Below are 21,746 nucleotides of genomic sequence, written 5' to 3' on the forward strand. Positions count from 1 at the left end.
AACAGGCCCTTATGTCCCATGATCCTTTGTATTATTACAAACGTCATTACAACGTTTACCTCCTTGTGTTATGGTAAAGCATTGTAACATTGATATAAGTTTGCTAAAAATAATTTCTTTGCTACCAATTTAGGTAACTTTGTGGCGCCGTCTTCAAGAGAGCAGATATCCACCACGGTCATCATCTGTCCCACAACACACCTGATGGGAATCACTGGCGCCATCATTGAACGGGGCAGGAGTGTCGATACGCATGACCTATCAAAATCTGGTATGTATATTTATGTTTTCAAGTTACATTCTGTGCAATGTTGCGGCATAAAATTTACATTTCTGTTTGGCATGATTCTTCTACGGGTTTGTTGCTCTCTGAACAGGTGGAAAGTACGATGGTACCGACACCATCTTTGTGAGGGGCAGTGGGTAACGGGAGCAAATCCCGAGGATTGACGTTTTACACACAGGTTATAGCCGAATTCTTATCGATGGTATGCTTCAGTTTTCTACTTCCAGTCTGCTAATTGCCCGGCTAATCCTCCGCGCCCATCATTTTTTTTTCGGGTCAAGACCCTTGCTCGCAGGGTAACGTTTTGTGATGCTTTAAGAAGTTTGCAGATTGCTACTTAACGCTTAAATCCGTTCTGGGACAGAGCCTGTAAACGACCTCTGATCAGAAGTCTCGCAGCCTGAGTAATCTGATTGTGTGGGCGGTGCCTCTGGCGTTGCCCCTATGTGTCCCATAATTCCCGGGTGGGTGCCCGGATGTGGACGGTGGAGGATGGCGGCGCCCAGGGCAGCGGACTCTCCGAGTCGGAGCTGGCCGAGCGCGGCGGCTGATACCCCACTGGAAATAGTGGCCCCCACCTGGTCAGAGGTAGTGGGTGATCCAGTCAGCGAACCCCCGACCCCTAGTTGGACCAGCGTGGTGGTTGAAAACCCCGCGCCCAGCCCTAGCCGGCCGCCCGCCTGCCGCGGTATCTCCTGGACTCCGGCCGAAACCAACGCGCTGATCGCGGTGTGGGGTGACGAACGGCTGCAGGACGTGCTGGAGGGCAACCTGCGCAACTCTCACATCTTCGACAGGATCTCGCAGGCCCTTCGTGAAATGGGTTACGAGAGAAGCGCCAACCAGTGCAAGGAGCGTATCAAGGTACCAAGACTCCTGACGAGTAAAACTGACTAGCGTACGTATAACAGTAACCCTTTTCCAGTCCTGAAGTGGGGTCTCGGCCCCAAACGTCGACTGTTCGTTTCCCTGCATTAATGCTCCTTACGTGCTGAGTTCTCCGGGTTTTTTTTCTTTGTGTTCGGGACGCCCATCACCCAGGAAATGCCCTTTTCGCATTGCTACCATCAAGGTAGGAGGTACAGGAGCCTGAAGACACTCCATTTTTCAGTTTTCTCCGCCTCCACCATCAGATTTCTAAGTCAAAAGTGAACCAATGTACACGACCTCTCTAAGTAATATATATAAAATGTACGAGAAACTCAATAGGCCAGGAAGCATCTATGGAAAAGAGTACAGTCGACGCTTAGCGTCAATACCCTTCAGCAGGACTGGACGAAAAGTCGATTGTTTACTTTTATTCATAGATGCTGTCTCGCGTGCTGAGTTCCACATGCATATTGTGTGTGTGTGTTGCTCAGATTTCCAGTATCTCCAGATCTTCTCGAATATGTTTTTATACTACCTCCGTGTTGTTTTATTCCATGTTTTGCACTACTAAATTTTATACATATATTTGTAATTTATATTTTTATTATCTTTTGCACTGTACAAAACAACAAATTTCACATGTGCCGGTGATATTAAACGTAATTATGATCTCCAGTCTGCAAAATCTCTTTAACCAGTGAATTACAGGCACCCTGTAAATAATGAGTTAAATTGGGCACCCCAGTGTTTCTTCATTAAGTATCTACAGGACATTAATCTTTAGGTAGTAAATAGTATTGTGGAAGTAACATGAGAACCATTATTCTCATTTTTACTTAGTCTAGATCAACAGTTTACAAAACACATTTTTGCCCTTTCAGATTCTTATAAGCAGTTATGCGTTGCATATAACTTTCCACGTTTCTCATTATTCCACAGAAATATGAAACATTGATATTTTATCAGCCCATCAAGTTCATATTCACGCTATACAAGAGCAATTCAGCTCTTGAATTTAAAGAAAGAAGTGTCTTTGTTTTTTCTATAATAGTTTCTCTTTTAAGTCATTATTAAACATTGTAGTTCATTTGATGCTGCTAATCAGCCTTGCACTTTTTCCCTCGGGATTGTGCCAGGTCTTCAGTGATTCTTATGGATGTTTCTAGATCTGACAGCTTTTTTCAAGGTGTACTCTGAGATGTGTAGTGCAGTTTGGGAAGTCATCTTCCAAGTTATTCTCAATAGTTGAAGCTATACATTTGCCCTAATATTTTATTTGAATGTTACCATGATGTCATTAGACAAATTTCTTAAAGCAGTTGTTTAGTTGCTTCAGTACATTTGGTGGGTGGTGTTATTTTCTAATAGCATAATTTTTTTTCCATCTGCCCCGTTATATTTTCTCCAACTCCCATAGTTCCCAAGTAACTGCTTCTGTTTTTCAGATTTTAGAATTCTGTGATTTCAAGCAGATACATAGCATTTTTTAAAATTTAAATTTATTGGTTCAAGAAGAATTTTTATTGACACAGCAAGATAAAAAGTATTTTCAATACCACTTTTTATTCAATAGTTTGCTTTTGGCAATTGAAGCATTGAATTTGGATTATTTTGCAACTTGATGTCCCTGTTAGCTAGAAAATAAGGACATTGAAAAAATGTAAGTAAACAATCTGGTTAAAACAACGATATAGTGATAGAGTATTATAACATTTTTTTAGAAATTGTTTCAAATTCAGGTTAACCAAGGAACTTAGAGAAATGTAAATGCTGCATGTCATATATTTATGTCAGTACTTTAATTAATGCTCCACGTACCAACAATAATTGGTGCACTGAGAAGAAATAAACTTCATTTTTTTTGGCTGAACTCTCTTGTTCTGTCGGCTATGTAAATCTAGGGTAGTGGTCACCAACCTTTTTAAGCCCAAGATCCCCTACCTCGGCCTTAGTGAAAGGCAAGATTGACTCCATATCTATTAGTTACATAGGGCAGAAAAGACCGGAAGTAAAACCAGCAAGCTGGAAGTAAAAATAACGCATAAACACCAGGGGTACTCACCCTTTTTTGCTCTGCGGACCAGTTTAATATTGACAGTATTCTTGTGGACTGGCCAGTGGGGTGGGGTGGGGCAGGGGGTGTTAAATATGACGGGAGTACAGTGATACTCGAAGCAGATTCCTTATGTTCAGTCTGTTAAGCAATTTAGTTTTTGCGGTTCTCGGCACCAGGCTTCTGTCCCGCGCTGCTCACGTTTTTTCCGCCGAAAAATCTCAGCGGGTTGGTCTTTAAGAGCAAGGTGTTTGGACTCAAGGTACTGATGCAGTTTTGAGAGCTTCATTGCCTCATTAGACAGTCTCCCGGCCTGAACTCCAGCTTCTGCCCACCTGCCGTCAGACGCCTTGGCCAGGTGCAGCTGGTGGTGGGTGGGGTGAGAGGACAAGGTCCGGGCCGGAGGTCCCCAACTGGGGCTGCGATGGTTGCAGAGAGAAGGAGTGGCCGAGCGAGGAGAGCGTCAGGCCTGTGCATGCGCCTGCCCCCTTTGTAGGATCTATTGGCTGACAAAAGTTTGTTTCAGTAGATTGTGGTGCGGTAGCTGCTCTGATAGTTATGAAACCTTGAACCCGAATTAGGTCGTCTGCGAATATTTTAGCACCGGATTCCTCATGAACATTCGGTGTGCTACACAGGCTTAGAGGCAGCACCCATCTGTCCGTGCTCCAGGCCAGTACAACGGCACTTCTCACTGGCCACGCTCCGGGACAGTAGCATTGGCGGTTTTCAGCTGCTGCGGTCCGGGCCAGTAGCATCGGCACTTCCCACTGTCCATGCTCCAGGCCAGTAGTATCGGCAGTTCTCATCGGCTGCACTCTGGGCCAGTAGTATCGGTGATTCTCACCGGTTGCGCGATGGTGTCAATGCGTTTAGGCGACTGATGACCTTACATGGGTTCAAGTTCAACAGTGGGCATGACAGGGAATGAGGAAAGGTGCAATTGACTCACGTTGCTTCCTCGCTATGGTTGGGGACCACTGAATTACAGTGTGTAGTGCGGGGAACCTATGCGCATGCGCACTGGGCAGAAAGAATGGAACGAAAACTCGGCAACCCAGAAACAATCTCAACAGAATTTGTGTATTTCTTTTTCTTTTTTTTCGGGATCAGCTGGGAAAGTCTCAAAGATCGATCAGTCGATTGTGATCGATGGGTTGGCGACCACTAATCTAGGAAACAAGATTAGTGAACCAGTGAAATGTGAACCAGGGTGTTACACTATTAACTTATATTTTAAGGAATCTGTAATCTTCATTAAGTTAAATGAGGGAGAATTAATAAAGTTTGTATTATTGTACAGTCGAATTTGGTTATTTCAAAGGTCACTTATTATCGAAGTTTACAACTCAGAATTTCTTCTTTGCTGGGTAACCTTAAACCAAGAAAGAAATCAAAAGAGAGTGAGCATGGTCGTCTGTTCACAAATTCCCCTTCCGGTATGCCCTATCTAGTAGCCTAGTAGAGCAATCCAAAGGACAGGCAGCCAGCACTTACCCTCTGCACTCATTTTAATGCTTTAAACTCCCTCAGCATATAATAGAAGCTTTCATCAGCAAAATAGAGTTGAGCATTGTACCCTGCAGCCAAACCACGGGCTGCTTGTCTTGAGGTTCTATATAGCATTAGTTGCACAACTTAGAGCAAACAGTTTTTAATAGTATCATTTGCATGTATTTGTTTCTTAATCATTGTAGCCTTATCATCATCATCTAATTCTGCCAAGAACAGTTTTGTCATCTGTAAATTTATACATTTTTGCTTAGCCTGAGTTATGGGTGGCATGAAATTTAGAAATACATAAAAGCTCTGCTGATCTTTCGAATGGAATGACGATCTATTGCTTGAGTACAATACTTGGGCAGATTTGACAAAGGAATGTTGTAGTCTCATTTGGAAAGGTTTTCACTTTCCTGGTGCTGACTGGGTTATCACTAAAATTACTCGAGTAGGTCAGGTATCTTTGTATTCTACAAATAACAAGAGTAGTAAGTGCCAGTCTCTTTTTGGGATTGAACACCCATGTGCAATAGCATCGAGGCATCTATAACATCGGGATAGTACTGCTTTATTATTATTATCAATAATAATATTAATAGTGTAGCGGTGTGCTACACGCAGCACTAAAATTATGACACGGAGTCGGTAACTGCAGTCGAAGGAAAAACTAATTGTGAGCTGGTTCAGATGTGCCAGGAAATGGGTCGCCACATAACCCCCCCCAGAACCGGCGATACACCCCCCAATGTCCACAGTCTGGGCCGGACCCTGTTTGGGAGGTCGGCATCTGCGCCGAGGTGCCGGAAACTTGGCCGGTTGCGCCAGGTCCACATGGGCCGGTTTGAGTCGGTCCACCATGAAAACCTCCTCTTTCCCCCCCAACGTCCAGCACGAACGTGGACCCATTGTTCCGGAGCACCATAAACGGCCCCTCGTAGGGCCGTTGCATCGGTGGCCGATGCCCGCCCCTTCGTACAAACACAAACTTACAGTTCTGTAGGTCTTTGGGTACGCAGGTCGGGTGCCGCCCGTGCTGTGAAGTGGGTATGGGGACCAGGTTACCGAGCTTCTCGCGTAGTCTGCCCAGGACTGCTGCGGGATCTTCCTTTTGCCCCCGTGGGGCTGATAGGAACTCCCCGGGGACGACCAGGGGCGCGCCGTATACCAACTCGGCCGACGAGGCGTGCAGGTCGTCCTTGGGCGCTGTGCGGATGCTGAGTAGGACCCAGGGAAGCTCGTCCGCCCAGTTGGCTCCCCGCAGGCGGGCCATGAGGGCCGACTTCAGGTGACGGTGGAAACGCTCCACTAGCCCGTTCGACTGTGGGTGGTAGGCAGTGGTGTGGTGCAGTTGAGCCCCCAAAAGGCTGGCCATAGCTGACCACAGGCTGGAGGTGAACTGGGCGCCTCTGTTGGAGGTAATGTGGACCAGTACACCAAAGCGAGATATCCAGGTGGCGATCAGGGCTCGGGCGCAAGATTCGGAGGTGGTGTCGGTGAGCGGGACCGCCTCTGGCCATCTTGTGAACCGGTCCACGATAGTCAGGAGATGCCGCGCTCCACGCGACACTGGCAGGGGGCCCACGATATCCACATGAATGTGGTTGAAACGCCGGTGGGCGGGATGGAACTGCTGTGGTGGGGCTTTGGTGTGCCGCTGCACCTTGGCCGTCTGGCAGTGCATGCACGTTCTGGCCCATTCACTGACCTGTTTGCGGAGTCCGTGCCAAACAAACCTGCTGGAAACCATCCGGACAGTTGTCCTGATGGAGGGATGTGCTAAGTTATGAATGGAGTCGAAAACGCGGCGCGTCCATGCTGTCGGGACGACTGGACGGGGCTGGCCGGTGGCGATGTCACAGAGTAGGGTCCTCTCACCTGGGCCTAAGGGGAGGTCCTGGAGCTGCAAACCGGAGACTGCGGTTCTGTAACTCGGAATCTCCTCATCCGCCTGCTGCGCCTCTGCCAGTGCCTCAAAGTCTACCCCTTGGGGAAAGGGCATGAACGGTAGGGCGAGAGAGCGCATCCGCCACGATATTGTCCTTACCCGAGACGTGCTGGACATCCGTCGTGTATTCAGAGATGTAGGACAGGTGGTGTTGCTGGCGGGACGACCAGGGGTCGGACGCTTTCGTAAACGCAAAGGTAAGCGGTTTGTGGTCCGTGAATGCGGTGAAGGGCCAACCTTCTAGGAAGTACCTGAAATGCCGGATTGCCAGGTAGAGCGCCAACAGTTCCCGGTCGAAAGCACTGTACTTGAGCTCGGGTGGCCGCAGGTGTTTGCTGAAAAACGCCAGGGGTTGCCAGCAACCTGCGATGAGTTGCTCCAGCACCCCACCGACTGCCATGTTAGATGCGTCCACTGTGAGGGCGGTAGGGGCGTCCATTCTGGGATGTACTAGCATTGCGGCGTTCGCCAAAGCTTCCTTCGTTTGAACGAAAGCGGCGGCGGACTCCTCGTCCCAGGTAATGTCCTTGCTCGGACCCGACATCAGGGCGAACAGGGGGCGCATGATCCGGGCAGCTGAAGGGAGGAAGCGGCGGTAGAAATTGACCATACCTACGAATTCCTGAAGGCCTTTGATTGTGGTGGGTCGGGGAAAGTGGCGGACCGCATCTACCTTAGCGGGCAGAGGGATTGCCCCGTCTTTAGTAATCCTGTGACCCAGGAAGTCAATGGTATCGTCCGAACTGGCATTTGGATGGGTTGATTGTAAGACCGTACTCACTCAGTCGGGCGCAGAGTTGACGGAGGTGGGACAGATGCTCCTGACGACTGCTGCTGGCTATGAGGATGTTATCCAAATAGATGAACGCGAAGTCCAGGTCCCGTCCCACCGCGTCCATTAACCATTGGAACGTCTGTGCGGCATTCTTCAGGCCGAACGGCATGCGGAGGAACTCGAAAAGGCCAAACGGGGTGATGAGAGCCGTTTTGGGGACGTCGTCAGGATGCATCGGGATTTGATGGTACCCTCGGACGAGGTCTACATTGGAGAAGATCCGTGCGCCGTGCAGGTTTGCTGCAAAGTCCTGAATGTGCGGCACAGGGTAGCGGTCCGGTGTGGTAGCCTCGTTCAGCCTGCGGTAGTCGCTGCACGGTCTCCAGCCTCCCGTCGCTTTGGGCACCATGTGCAGGGGGGAGGCCCATGGGCTGTCGGACCGCCGGATGATCCCCAATTCCTCCATCCTCTGGAACTCCTCCTTCGCCAGTCGGAGCTTGTCCGGGGGAAGCCACCGAGCGCGGGCGTGGAGGGGTGGTCCCTGGGTCGGGATGTGGTGCTGTACGCCGTGTCGGGGCATGGCCGCTGTGAACTGTGGTGCCAGAACCGATGGGAAATCCGCCAGGACCCTGGTGAAGTCATTGTCGGACAGCGTGATGAGCCGAGGTGAGGGGCTGGCAACTGGGCTGCACCCAGGGAGAACGTCTGAAAGGTCTCGGCGTGTACCAGTCTCTTCCTGGGCAGGTCGACCAGTAGGCTGTGAGCCCGCAAAAAATCTGCACCCAGAAGCGGTTGGGCTACGGCGACCAGTGTGAAGTCCCACGTGAACTGGTTGGAGCCGAACTGTAGCTGCACCTGACGGGTGCCATAGGTTCTTACTGTGCTGCCATTCATGGCCCTCAGGGGGGGACCCGGTGCCCTGCTGCGGGTGTCGTAACTCGTCGGAGGTAAAACGCTGATCTCAGCCCCAGAATCGACCAAAAACCGGCGTCCCGACCTTCTGTCCCACACATACAGGAGGCTATCCCGATGGCCAGCCGCCGTAGCCATCAGCGGCGGCTGGCCCTGGCGATTCCCGGGAACTTGCAGGGCGGGCGACAATGGCGGGCTTCTGCGCCCCAACGCTGGTAGTAGAAGCACCAGTGTTCATTGGGCCGGGGGTTGGCGGGCTCTGCGGCTGGGCCTGGACTGGTTTGCTGCCGGGAGCGTGGCTGGGAGATCTGTGCAATGGACGCCCCGCTCACCTTTTTGGCGTTCCACAGCAAGTCCGCCCGGGCTGCCACCTTCCGGGGGTCACTGAAATCCGCGTCGGATAGCAGCAGGCGTATGTCCTCGGGCAGCTGCTCCAAGAATGCCTGCTCAAACATGAGGCAGGGTGTGTGTTCGTCGGCGAGAGACAACATCTCATTCATTAAAGCCGAAGGAGGTCTGTCGCCCAAGCCATCCAGGTGCAGTAAACGGGCAGCTCGCTCGCGCCGTGAGAGTCCGAAAGTCCTGAGGAGCAGGGCTTTGAATTCCGTGTACTTGCCGTCTGCCGGGGGCGACTGTACGAACTCCGCGACCTGGGCCGCTGTCTCCTGGTCGAGGGAGCTCACCACGTAGTAGTAGCGGGTGTCTTCTGAGGTGACCCGGCGAACGTGGAATTGGGCTTCGGCTTGCTGGAACCATAGGTCCGGGCGCTGTGTCCAGAAACCCGGCAATTTCAACGAAACCGCATGAACAGAGGCGGCGTTGGTCATTTCTGGTCCAAAAATCATTTGGGCCGTCGGGGTCACCAATTGTAGCGGTGTGCTACAGGCAGCGCTAAAATTATGACACGGAGTCGGTAACTGCAGTCGAAGGAAAAACTTTATTCGAAATCCTCAGCCTCACTTTTAAGCCTCCCTCAACCTGCCCCCCGTGGCGCAGAGGCTCCAAAGCTCTGTGCTCGCAAACCCCCGTAGGCTATCTAATTGTGAGCTGGTTCAGATGTGCCAGGAAATGGGTCGCCACAATAGATACTTTATTATCTTGAGTGGGAAATTCTTTTGTTACAGCAGCACCATTTAAAAACACACTTAGTAGTGTGCAGGCATAACTAGCAATAAAATACAGAATATTAATATACCCTATAATTTACTAATGTACAATAATGAAGTATGAAATTGTAACAGAGATTGTTGAACTATGATATGTATTCTCCTGTCACACAGAGATGAAATGTTGTATATGCTCATTACATTTGTTAAGAAAGATTTTCTGTAATGATCCTTGTGACAGCGGAGCTGAATGTGTCTGTTCAAAAGGGTATTCTGCTGCTTATTCAGTCGGTCATGGAGAGGATGTGTCAGATTGTCCATAATGGATAACAGTTTGTTTAGTGACACCTCCTGGCCACCACTAACTCAAAAGAGTTAAAAAAACAGCTGATGGATTCTGCATTAAAAGATGTAGATTTTCTTTCTGTTTACTTGGATGATATACATCAGATCAAATCGTTTAATTATCATTCAGATCATGCTTGGATACAGCCAAATGAGAAAGCAACTCTGTGGGGCCAAGGTGCAAAAACATATGAGTGCATTCAAAATAATGAGAAAGAAATAGAGAAGAACATAATTAGACAAGAAAAAAACATTTAAGACTCTGAGCCATAAGTCCCTCAAACTGATGGTACCAGGCAATCCAGACTGTAATTCCATCAATTCAACATTGCAGGGCAGCACCAATGGGAGAGGGTACCCCCAACCAAGCACACATGCCATACTACACTGCTTCCGCCATCTGATCCTCACCTGAACTACTGCAGCAGGCAAGCCCATGGCTTGTGGCCTTGATTTCACTACAAAAGAAGCCTTACCTCCTATCTCACCACCAAATGGGGGAAATAGATTCAAATCAACGTTCAAAAGGGTCTAGCAATAGAACAATAAATTTCTGTAAGACAATCGCTATGGTAACTCTGAAGGTTTTTCAGGTATGGTGAGTTTCTCTCACTCTCACTTGTGCTTTCCCTGATGTAGTATCCTTAAAGGCAATACCACTAATTAAGTACTTGGTTGATCAGTAAATGAGCTCTAACATGACTCTACTGGTACTGTGTACAAACATTTGGTCAGAGGCACTTGATTCACTTCTTTAGCTGGTAGCTCCTTCCCATGCATGAGGGGTTTGTGGTCCTCTGTCCTTCCTGAAAGGACTACAAAGACCTTATACATGGGATAGTCATAATTTCAGACCCTTGGTCTAATAGAAGTGCTACCTGGCAGAGAGGCTGTTGGTCTGGATGACAGCCAGCCATTGAGACTGGACACATAGGGGATGACTATGCCAGCATGGCAGCTTATCAAGGGTCCAGGCTTACAGAACAGTAGTCACGGGCTGGTTAGCTGACATTAAGTTTGGAACTGGGGTTTCCCTACTGTGTGATGTGGCAGCAGGTCCCCCTAAGCCCTATTGTGCCCACAAACTAGAGACAGACTGTTAAATGGCCTCTTGTATCAGGACCGGAAGGCCTCACAGAAACTTGATTGCACTAAAGTTTGTGTGGCATGGCTTAGAAAGGACATGCGTGATTGGAGTACCTTACTGCAAAAATTAACCATCATGTACAGGTGCTATTTGTAGCTTTTGAAATCCCTGAGCAATGGTTTGCCTATGTCAATGTGGAACCTGTTGGTCCTCTTTCTCCCACGGTTTCCTATACCTCCTGATCATGGTGGATAGTACCACCAGATGGACAGAGATAATTCCCCCAGCATTGACTATGGCTGCAGACATGGTTTGGATTGCTCAGTCTGGCACCCCATCTGATAATTCCGTTGACTGCAGTTCCCAATTTACATCAGACCTGTAAGCTGCCATAGCCCAGAACCTTGATGTTAGACTACACCACACACCATGGCATTATACCCAGGGTACAATGACTTACACAAGTGGTTTCATTGCTCTTTAAGGACTGTTCTGAGGGCTTCCCTGACAGGTGAGTGTTAGCATGACTGTCTCCCTTGGATCCTGCTGGGGTGCAAAATAGCTTCAAAGTTGGACCTGAAGTTGTTTGCAGTCGGCCTTTCAACAGCACTTCATCCTCCTCAGTAAATTCAATACCCTTACATCCGTTCCTACCTACCTCCCACCATGGCATACAGAACTCTTCTTCATGTTGGTCTATATTCGACCTAATTCATGTTTGTATGCTATGATGCACACCAACATCCCCTTAGGCCCTCTTACATTGGCCTGTTTCCCATTTTGGAACAGAGAGAAAAGTATTTTGTCATAGATAAGAGGTTATTTCGATTTTGAGGTTTTTGCTTCCAGATGCTGGGCACCACAACATATCCATGATCATGTCAGCATTCCTTTGGATGAGCCAAGCCAGGTGGCTTGTCCAAAATCCAGATAGGCTCATAATATAAGTTTTAGTGAATTCCTGGAGAGGGGGGGTTGGAAGGGGTGGAAATATATGCATGACATGGAGTTGGGTTCACTTTAAGAGGGTGGTCTGATGTAGTGACACAATGTCTTGGAAGTTTTTACCACTCTTTTGTTCTATATTTGCTTGGCAATAAAGGAGTTGTTATTTGTGAAAATCTATAACCATTATCTGTTTCTCCAAAAAATTAATTCCCTAAGTCAAGCATTTTGCTGTCAAAATGTTTTGATCTTCCAGTCAACATGGAATGGTTCAATATTTCAGCAAAATTTCTCCTGTGCAGATATTCCTTGAGTTTTTACCTGATCAACTAATTATGTAAACACCAGACACGCTGCAGTGCTGGAAATTCAAAGCAACACACAGAAAATGTTGGAGAAACTCAGCAGGTTAGCTAGAACCTATGGAGAGGAATAAACATTTGATGTTTTGAACTGAGACTCTTCAACATCTTTTCCTCTGGGGTGCCCTGCTGAAGCATTGTGATCGGAAATATTGACTATCCTTTTTTGCATAGACGTTGCCTAGCCTGCTGAGTTTCTCCGGTATTTTGTGTGTGTGGGAGTTTCCAGGTGACTGTCATGTGGCACCATGATTGAATATCTGAAACTGGCGTACGTTCTGGATGTGGTAGATGATGTATTTTTTTAGATACAGGTGTTGCTGAAAGACCCACATGTATTGTTCATCTCTTACTGCCTCTGAGAATTTGGTAATTCCTAGGATATTTATTTTGGGGAACCTGAAAATGGATTTACCATTGAATGTCAAGTATTTGTTGAGTTACGCTGGCTTTTTAGAGATGGTCATTGCCTGATGTTTCTTGATTCAAATGTTACTTCTTGAAGTGCTACAGTCCTTTTGATGTTGGTACTTGTACAATGTGGTGGGAAGGAATAGATTCTGATAAGGAAATGGTGAAATTTTCCCATGTTGTAATATTTCCATGTATATAAAACTCCACTCCTTAAACTTAGAGTAGCTGGAAAATGCTTTATTGTATGTTGTGTATCTTAAAAGTTTTCCTGGTCAGTGGAGGGTATTCCTTGGCACATTTTGCAAATGGGAATATTCTGAGGTGTCAGAAAACAAGCGTCTTTTTGTAGCATATCCTGTTTTTTTAGCCCCACTATCGGCATGGCTAGTTCAGTGAGGAGTTTCTGGTCAATGGTGATGCTCAGGTTATTGATGAATGGGATCCCTGGTGATACTAATGTTGTTAATTATTAAGTGAATGTAGTTTTCCTTTCTCTTGTGCATGGTTGTTGCATGTTATTTTGTGCTCAAATGTTACTTGCCTCATCAGACCATGCCTGAATATTGTATTTTGCTATTGCATTTATGTTACATTGCAGTTGAACATCAAGATAATTCACCTGGCTGTTTTTGTTGGTCTCAGTTTAATTTTAATGTTGGATGTCACTAACACTACATAAGATGGGTTCCGGTGATGTCATTGTCTAGAATGGCAGCTTAAGTCAAAAGCTGCTCCAAAAAATGCATATTTTGCCTGTTAATACATCAAATATAAGATATTTCAAAAATATCTGAATTGATAAGGGGGCCAAGAATGGGGAAAACAAAGGAGATGAGAAAAAAGCATCACTGCAGAGCCTATGGATGAGGGGGGGTACAATGTGCGGCTCTCCTATAGGTGCATGTGGTCGCAAAGCTGATGCTCGACCTTTTTCAGACAAAACGGCAAATATGATAAAAATTCTGGAAGAGATACGGGAATTCCAAAAAGATGTAAAACAGCAACTAAATTATATCGTCAGAGCTCGCCAACGTCAATCAAAAAATAGTAGTGGCAGAGACACGAATTGAAAAGGTGGAAGATCGCACGTAAAATGTGGAACAGATACTAAGTAAGATAATAAAAATATTAAATCAACAAGAAAGTAAACTGATTGACTTGAGGGAAGATCATGTGGAAAGATATCAGGATATGCAAAGTTCCCAAAGGAGCAAAGGGTTTGTCTATGATGGAGTTTGTACGAAAATTCCAGGATGTGCTAGAGTTTTCCTTGACTATAGAGCTTGAGATTAAGAGGGCGCTTTGTGTGCTCATCCTGCGGCCTACTGGAGACAGAGAAGATAAGCCACACTGAACAGTAATTAGATTCCTTCCTTAATTAGACACAATACCAAGGCGAAGAATCTGCAAAGAGCCTGGGGTAAGAAGAAGGTGTTTTTGGGTGGTAAATTAATATATTTTGATCAAGATTACCCCTGGCGGTCCTACAGAGACGTAAAGATTACTCTAAAGTAAAGTGAATATTAAAGCAGTGAAAGATTAGATTCCAAACTCCATGCCCTGCGTTTTATGAAGATGGGATCAAACTGTATCAGACAGTGGAAGAGGCGACTACAGACATGAAGGCCAGAGGGTTGCCCGTCAGCATGATCAAACCGAGTGAAAGCCCGGCTGAGCAGTTATCCCACTTTGTTTGGGAAATAGTGAGAGAAATAGATAAGGAAAAGACTGGGAGTTTTCCGAAGACATCCCTTACCTCCTTCTGAAGAGCAGTAAGGTTTGGCTAACATTAAAAATGTTGAGAAGCTAAACGGAAGCAAAAAGAACATGGTGGGTTCGCGGAGAAGGTGTGAAGGAGGATGGAAGGGACAGAGTCGAGGTTCATCCCCAGCAGCTGCGTAACACAGGACTCTCTGATCTACGGGCTGTTCCCAGGAATGCACACTGAGACCAACATCCGGTGCTGCTGGCAGATCATCAACTCGGTTAAAGACGCACTTTGGTCAGCTCGAAACTTGATGGTCTACCAGCACACGGAGATGTCTGGCATAATCTCGGCTACAGGAGTACTTGCTGAGGGATGCACTGAAACTTGGTGCAGCTACCGCAAAGTGATAAGGAAGGACCACAGTTTAGAGTTCTTCTCCCGCAGGAGTTGAGGGGTAGGGTGGCAGGGAGTAAATCCCTACACAATGGTTCTAAAGATGAAGCAACATAGTGCCACCTGAGAGGTTGAACATATGGAAATATACAGATTGTTGAGGAAATGTTTGTAAAGGATTGCGAGTCATTGAATGAGCCTTAGAATCACAAGTTCGTTGCCATTTCTGTTATTATTTGCATTTCTTGGTTCTTATTTGTTCGATTAAGTTTTATTCTAATTTCAATGATACAATGACAGATAAATACAGATGGCCAAGGACAAAGTAAAATTCATTTCTTTTAATGACAATAGGCTATTAAATCCAATCAAATGTAAGAGAATTTTATCCAAAATGAAAAAAGAACAAAGCGCATGTAGTATATTTACAGGAAATTCATTTAAGTGATAATGAATGTAGAGAACTAAAGAGAATGGGCTTCACTAATTTGTTTTTCTCCTCATATAAATGATATAGGAGAGAAGTTGCTATTTTTATCTCAAACAAAATTTTGAAGAAGTATTGAAAATGGGAGATAAGGAGGGCAGATATATTCTGGTAAGGGTGAATACAGACGGAAATTCAGTTACTCTGTTGAATATATAAGCACCCCGGAAATTAATACTGGTTTCTTTCAGTAAATTATTAATGTTCTGTTAACAGAAACAGGTCTCCTGATTTGTGGGGGAGCCTTAAATTTACAATTACAACCAAAGTTAGACACCTGCAATAGATAAGCCTATGAAACAAAATCCTTACATAAGAAAGTTAATACACATTTTGAGGATGTTGGTCTAATAGATTTATGAAGGGTCCTTTTCCCCAGCAGAAGGGGTTACACTCATTATTCTGCTCCCCCCATTCTGTATATACAAGAATAGACTTCCATAACATTTGGAAAAGACAAAGACCAATGAACACCCATGGAATTGGGACAATAGATGTAAGTGACCATGCACAGGTAGTCCCTGAGTTACGAATGTCTGGCTTATGAACAACTTATACTTACGAACCGAGGAAGGAGAACACTGTCAGCCTTTTTAAGATAGTTCTCAACGCTGTCTGCCATTTTAAGTCATTGCTGTTCTCACTGTATTGAGTGTGTAACTTTGTATTTGGCTTAAAAATTTTTTTAAGCAAGATTCACCCTGATCCTGCCCTCCCCCCCCCCCCCCCCCCCCCACTTTTCCGGTTGGCTGGTGGCGCAATGAGATAAGCACCTGGCTCGAAAATGGAGGTTCATGAGTTCGCTCCAGTGACAGACTGCTTCCAAGCGCGCTCTCCATCCGTGCCAGGTTGATGTTGAGCTCACAGCTAGACCTCGTAAAAAAAACACTGCCACCTCCAGTTTAAATTCCCATGCAGAATATTGTGGAGGATCAAATACCCAAACCCAGCACTGTCCCCACTTGTCCCATTTAACCTGTCTCACTGCGATGGACTTTAAGACCCGGGAAATTCAGTGCAGTGGTCTTTAGGAACTGGTGGAGCTCGGGAGCCGCTACTCCCAGTGTCTGTTTCATTGACGGGAAGAGATCGAGATTGAAAATAAAGTGGAAATAATGAAGCGCTTGGAAAGAGCTGAAAAGCCTTCGGTCATTGGAAAAGTGTTAGGCTATGGTTGGTCAACGATTGGAACAATTTTAAAGGATCACGTGAGAATAATGGAGCATGTGAAAGGCCCTGCCCTGATGAAAGCTGCAATTATTACTAAGCAATGCAGTGGTTTAATTATTGGAATACATATGTTTCTTAATTATTTTATATGCATAGTAAGGTAAAATATATACTATATACTAAGACAAACGTTTGACTAACTGACGCTAAATAATACCGGATGTACTTGTTCTGTTTTGCGTGCAAATCCGATTTAAAGACGGACTCAGGAATGGAACTCATTTGTAACCCAGGGACTGCCTATATGTATATTTATGTATTGATTTTGACCTACAACCAAAGAATAGTATTTGGAAACTAAAGTGGTCTACTTAATGATCCGTACTTTAAGGAACAAATTAAAAAATAAATTGGTCTCTACTTAGAATTTAATGATAATGGAGAAGTTTCACCTCCCATTTTATGGGATACTCTGAAGGCAGTCTTAAGAGATAAAACTATAGCAATACCTTCATATAAGAAAAAAAAGGACATCAGAGGAATTACAAAATAGGCTGAAGGAACTAGAAAAAAACACAAATTGAATTTGGCACAGGATACATTAGAGGAAATTAAAAAAATTAGGAATGAAATAAATAGTTTGGCTACACAAGAAATCAGGAAATATTGAATGTTTCTGAAACGGACATTATGAAAGTGGATCGAAATCTATGAAAATACTGGCGTGGAAACTGAAAAGAAAGATAGCAAAAAATAGAACATAGAATAGTACAGCACATTACAGGCCCTTGGGCCCACAATGTTGTGCTGACCCTCAAACCCTGCCTCCCATATAACCCCCCACCTTAAATTCCTCCATATACCTGTCTAGTAGTCTCTTAAACTTCTCTAGTGTATCTGCCTCCACCACTAATTCAGGCAGTGCATTCCACGCACCAACCACTCTCTGAGTTAAAAACCTTCCTCTAATATCCCCCTTGAACTTCCCTCCCCTTACCTTAAAGCCACATCTTCTTGTACTGAGCAGTGGTGCCCTGGGGAAGAGGACTGCCCTAGCTCCCTTAATCTCTGACCATAATCCATACTCTCTAAACCAGGCAGCATCCTGGTAAATCTCCTCTGTACCCTTTCCAATGCTTCCACATCCTTCCTATACTGAGGCAACCAGAACTGGAAACAGTACTCCAAGTGTGGCCTAACCAGAGTTTTTAGAGGTGCATCATTACATCGTGTCTCTTAAACTCTATCCCTCAACTTATGAAAGCTAACACCCTATCTACCTATGAAGCAACTTTCAGGGATCTGTGGACATGTACCCCCAGATCCCTCTGCTCCTCTACACTACCAAGTATCCTGCCATTTACTTTGTACTCTGCCTTGGTTTGTCCTTCCAAAGTGTACACCTCACACTTCTCCGGGTTGAACTCCATCTGCCACTTCTCAGCCCACTTCTGCATCCTATCAGTGTCTCTCTGCAACCTTTGACAATCCTCTACACTATCTACAACACCACCAACCTTTGTGTCGTCTGCAAACTTGCCAACCCACCCTTCTACCCCAACATCCAGGTCATTAGTAAAAATCTTGAAAAGTAGAGGTCCCATAACACAACCCTCCAATCTGAATGTACTCTCTCCACCACACTCTACTTTCTGCAGTCAAACCAATTCAGAATCCACCTGGCCTAACTTCCCTGGATCTCATGCCTTCTGACTTTCTGAATAAGCCTATCGTGTGGATCCTTATCAAATGCCTTACTAAAATCCATGTAGATGCTCTACCCTCCACTGCTCTACCCTCATCTATATGCCTGGTCACCTCAAACAAACAAACAACAACACACACAAAATGCTGGTGGAACACAGCAGGCCAGGCAGCATCTATAGTGAGAAGCACTGTTGACGTTTCGGGCCGAGACCCTTCGTCAGGACTAACCGAAAGAAAAGATCTTTCCTTTCCTATCTTTCCTATCTGCAGATGCTGGAAATTCAAACAACAACACACACAAAATGCTGGTGGAACATAGCAAGCCAGGCCAAGAAGTGGTTCTTGGGCTTCTGTCATGCTGATAGATGATGAGAAAGCTGAAGAAATTTGGCCTGTCCCCTAAAACCCTCACTAATTTTTATAGGTGCACCGTAGAAAGCATTCTTCTAAGGTGCATCACAACCTGGTACGGAAGTTGTCCTGTCCAAGACCAAAAGAAGCTGCAGAAGGTCCTATCAGGTCCTATCTTTCGTCAGGACTAACCGAAAGGAAAGCTCTTTCCTTTCCTATCTTTTCTTTCGGTTAGTCCTGACGAAGGGTCTAGGCCCGAAACGTCGACAGCGCTTCTCACTATAGATGCCGCCTATAGATGCTGTTCCACCAGCATTTTGTGTGTGTTTGAATTTCCAGCATCTGCAGATTTCCTTGTATTTGCTCAAACAAGCAAATACTTCATTGTCACCAAACAATTGATACTAGAGCGTACAATCATCACAGTGATATTTGTTTCTGCGCTTTGCGTTCCCTTAAGTACAAATCGAAGTAAATATTAAAAAAATTTAAATTGTAAATCATAATTAGAAAATAGAAAAGGGAAAGTAAAGTAGTGCAAGTCAGGTCCGGATATTTGGAAGGTTTGGCCCAGATCCGGGTCAGGATCCGTTCAGCAGTCTTATCACAGTTGGTAAGAAGCTGTTCCCAAATCTGGCCGTATGAACCTTCATGCTCCTGAACCTTCTCCCAGAGGGAAGAGGGACAAAAAGTGTGTTGGCTGGGTGGGTCGTGTCCTTGATTATCCTGGCAGCACTGCTCCGACAGCGTGCGGTGTAAAGAGAGTCCAAGGATGGAAGATTGGTTTGTGTGATGTGCTGGGCTGTGTTCACGATCTTTTGCAGCTTCTTTTGGTTTTGGACAGGACAACTTCCATACCAGGTTGTGATGCCCCCTAGAAGAATGCTTTCTACAGTGCATCTATAAAAATTAGTGAGGGTTTTAGGGGACAGGCCAAATCTCTTCAGCTTTCTCATCATCTATCAACATGATAGAAGCCCAAGCTTCAGGAACTCTATCAGGATTGTTAGACACGATCAGCCCTTCACAAAGCCATGCTGACTGTCCCTGATCAGACCATGTTTATCTAAATGCCCATAGATCTTCTCTAAGAATCTTTTCCAACAGCTTTCTCACCACAGACGTAAGGCTCACTGGTCTATAATAGATGATACTAAGGTAGGTGGTGTTGTGGATAATGAAGTAGGTTTCAAAGCTTGCAGAAAGATTTAGGCCAGTTAGAAGAGTGGGCTGAACGTTGGCAGATGGAGTTTAATGCTGATAAGTGTGAGGTGCTACATTTTGGTAGGAATAATCCAAATAGGATATACATGGTAAATGATAGGGCGTTGAAGAATGTAGTAGAACAGAGTGATCTAGGAATAATGGTGCACTGTTCCCTGAAGGTGGAATCTCATGTGGATAGGGTGGTGAAGAAAGCTTTTGGTATGCTGGCCTTTATAAATCAGAGCATTGAGTATAGGAGTTGGGATGTAATGTTAAAATTGTACAAGGCATTGGTGAGACCGAATTCGGAGTATTGTGTACAGTTCTGGTCACTGAATTATAGGAAAGAGGTCAACAAAATAAAGAGAGTACAGAGAAGATTTACTAGAATGTTACCTGGGTTTCAGCACCTAAGTTACAGCGAAAGATCGAACAAGTTAGGCCTTATTCTTTGGAGCATAGAAGGTTGAGGGAGGACTTGATAGAGGTAATTAAAATCATGAGGGGGTTAGATAGAGTTGATGTGGATAGGCTTTTTCCATTGAGAATGGGAGAGATTCAAACAAGAGGACATGAGTTGAGAGTTAGGGGACAGAAGTTTAAGGGTAGCACGAGGGGGAATTTCTTTACTCAGAGAGTGAAAGCTGTGTGGAATGAGCTTCTAGTAGGAGTGGTAGAAGCAGGTTTGATATTGTCATTGATAGGTATATTGTCATTGGATAGGTATATGGACAGGAAAGGAATGGAGGGTTATGAGCTGTGCAGGTTGGTGGGACTAGGTGAGAGTAAGCGTTCGGCACGGACTATAAGGGCAAAGATGGCCTCTTTCCGTGCTGTAATTGTTATATCATCTGCAAATTATAGAGTTGGAGGTGTAGATGAGGGTGCAGTCTTGTGAAGAGTGTGTAGAGCAGAGGGCTCAGTACACAGCCCTGCGGGGTGCCTGTTTTTAAGATGAGGGTGGTGGAGGTGTGCTTACCAATTCTGACTTGCTGTGCATGACCCATGACCCATGAGCACAAGGAGGAAACAAGGCCAAAAGTGTACAGTTTGCTGACCAGTTTATTCCTGATTTCTTCTTCTTCTTCTTCTTCTTTTTTTTCTTCTTCTTCTTCTTCTTCTTCTTCTTCTTCTTCTTCTTCTTCTTCTTCTTCTCCCCCCTCCTCCTCCTCCATCTTCTTCTTCTCCTCCTCCTTTTTCTCCCCTCCTCCACCTCCTCCTCCTCCTACACATTCTTCTTCTCCTTCTTCTCTCCTCCTCCTCCTCCTTCTTCTTCTCCTTCTCACCCTCTTCCTCCTCCTCCTGCTTCTTCTGCTTCTTCTCCTCCTCCTCCTTCTTCTGCTTCTCCCCATCCTCCACCTCCTCCTTCTCCTTCTTCTTCTTCTTCTTCTCCTACTTCTCCTCCTCCTTCTTCTTCTTCTCCTCCTCCTCCTTCTCCTCCTCCTCCTTCTTCTTCTTCTCCTTCTCCTCCTCCTCCTCCTTCTTCTTCTTCTCCTCCTCCTCCTTCTCCTCCTCCTCCTTCTTCTTCTTCTCCTTCTCCTCCTCCTCCTCCTTCTTCTTCTTCTCCTCCTCCTCCTTCTCCTCCTCCTCCTTCTTCTTCTTCTCCTTCTCCTCCTCCTCCTCCTTCTTCTTCTTCTCCTTCTCCTCCTCCTCCTCCGTCTTCTTCTTCTCCTCCTCCTTTTTCTTCTCCTCCTCCTCCTCCTCCTTCTTCATCTTCTTCTTCTTCTTCTTCTTCTCCTACTTCTCCTCCTCCTTCTTCTTCTTCTCCTCCTCCTCCTTCTCCTCCTCCTCCTTCTTCTTCTTCTCCTTCTCCTCCTCCTCCTCCTTCTTCTTCTTCTCCTCCTCCTCCTTCTCCTCCTCCTCCTTCTTCTTCTTCTCCTTCTCCTCCTCCTCCTCCTTCTTCTTCTTCTCCTCCTCCTCCTTCTCCTCCTCCTCCTCCTTCTTCTCCTTCTCCTCCTCCTCCTCCTTCTTCTTCTTCTCCTTCTCCTCCTCCTCCGTCTTCTTCTTCTCCTCCTCCTTTTTCTTCTCCTCCTCCTCCTCCTCCTTCTTCATCTTCTTCTTCTTCTTCTTCTCCTCTTCTCCTCCTTCTTCTCCTCCTCCTCCTCCTTTTTCTTCACCGCCTCC

At 45.8% G+C, this 21,746-nt stretch overlaps 1 protein-coding gene across 2 annotated transcripts in view; it reads left to right on the plus strand.

Moving 5' to 3' along the window:
- The first annotated feature begins 756 nt into the window (after window positions 1-756).
- The window catches only part of LOC132388936 (myb/SANT-like DNA-binding domain-containing protein 2), a 39,520-nt gene continuing 18,530 nt past the window's right edge, over window positions 757-21,746 (plus strand). For both annotated transcript variants that reach the window (XM_059961341.1, XM_059961342.1), the window contains exon 1: window positions 757-1,150. In XM_059961341.1, the coding sequence (XP_059817324.1) occupies window positions 779-1,150 (372 nt within the window). In that variant the 5' untranslated portion in view covers window positions 757-778. The remainder of the gene's footprint in view (window positions 1,151-21,746) is intronic.

Source organism: Hypanus sabinus, unplaced genomic scaffold, assembly GCF_030144855.1.
Source record: "Hypanus sabinus isolate sHypSab1 unplaced genomic scaffold, sHypSab1.hap1 scaffold_437, whole genome shotgun sequence".
NCBI lineage: Eukaryota > Metazoa > Chordata > Chondrichthyes > Myliobatiformes > Dasyatidae > Hypanus > Hypanus sabinus.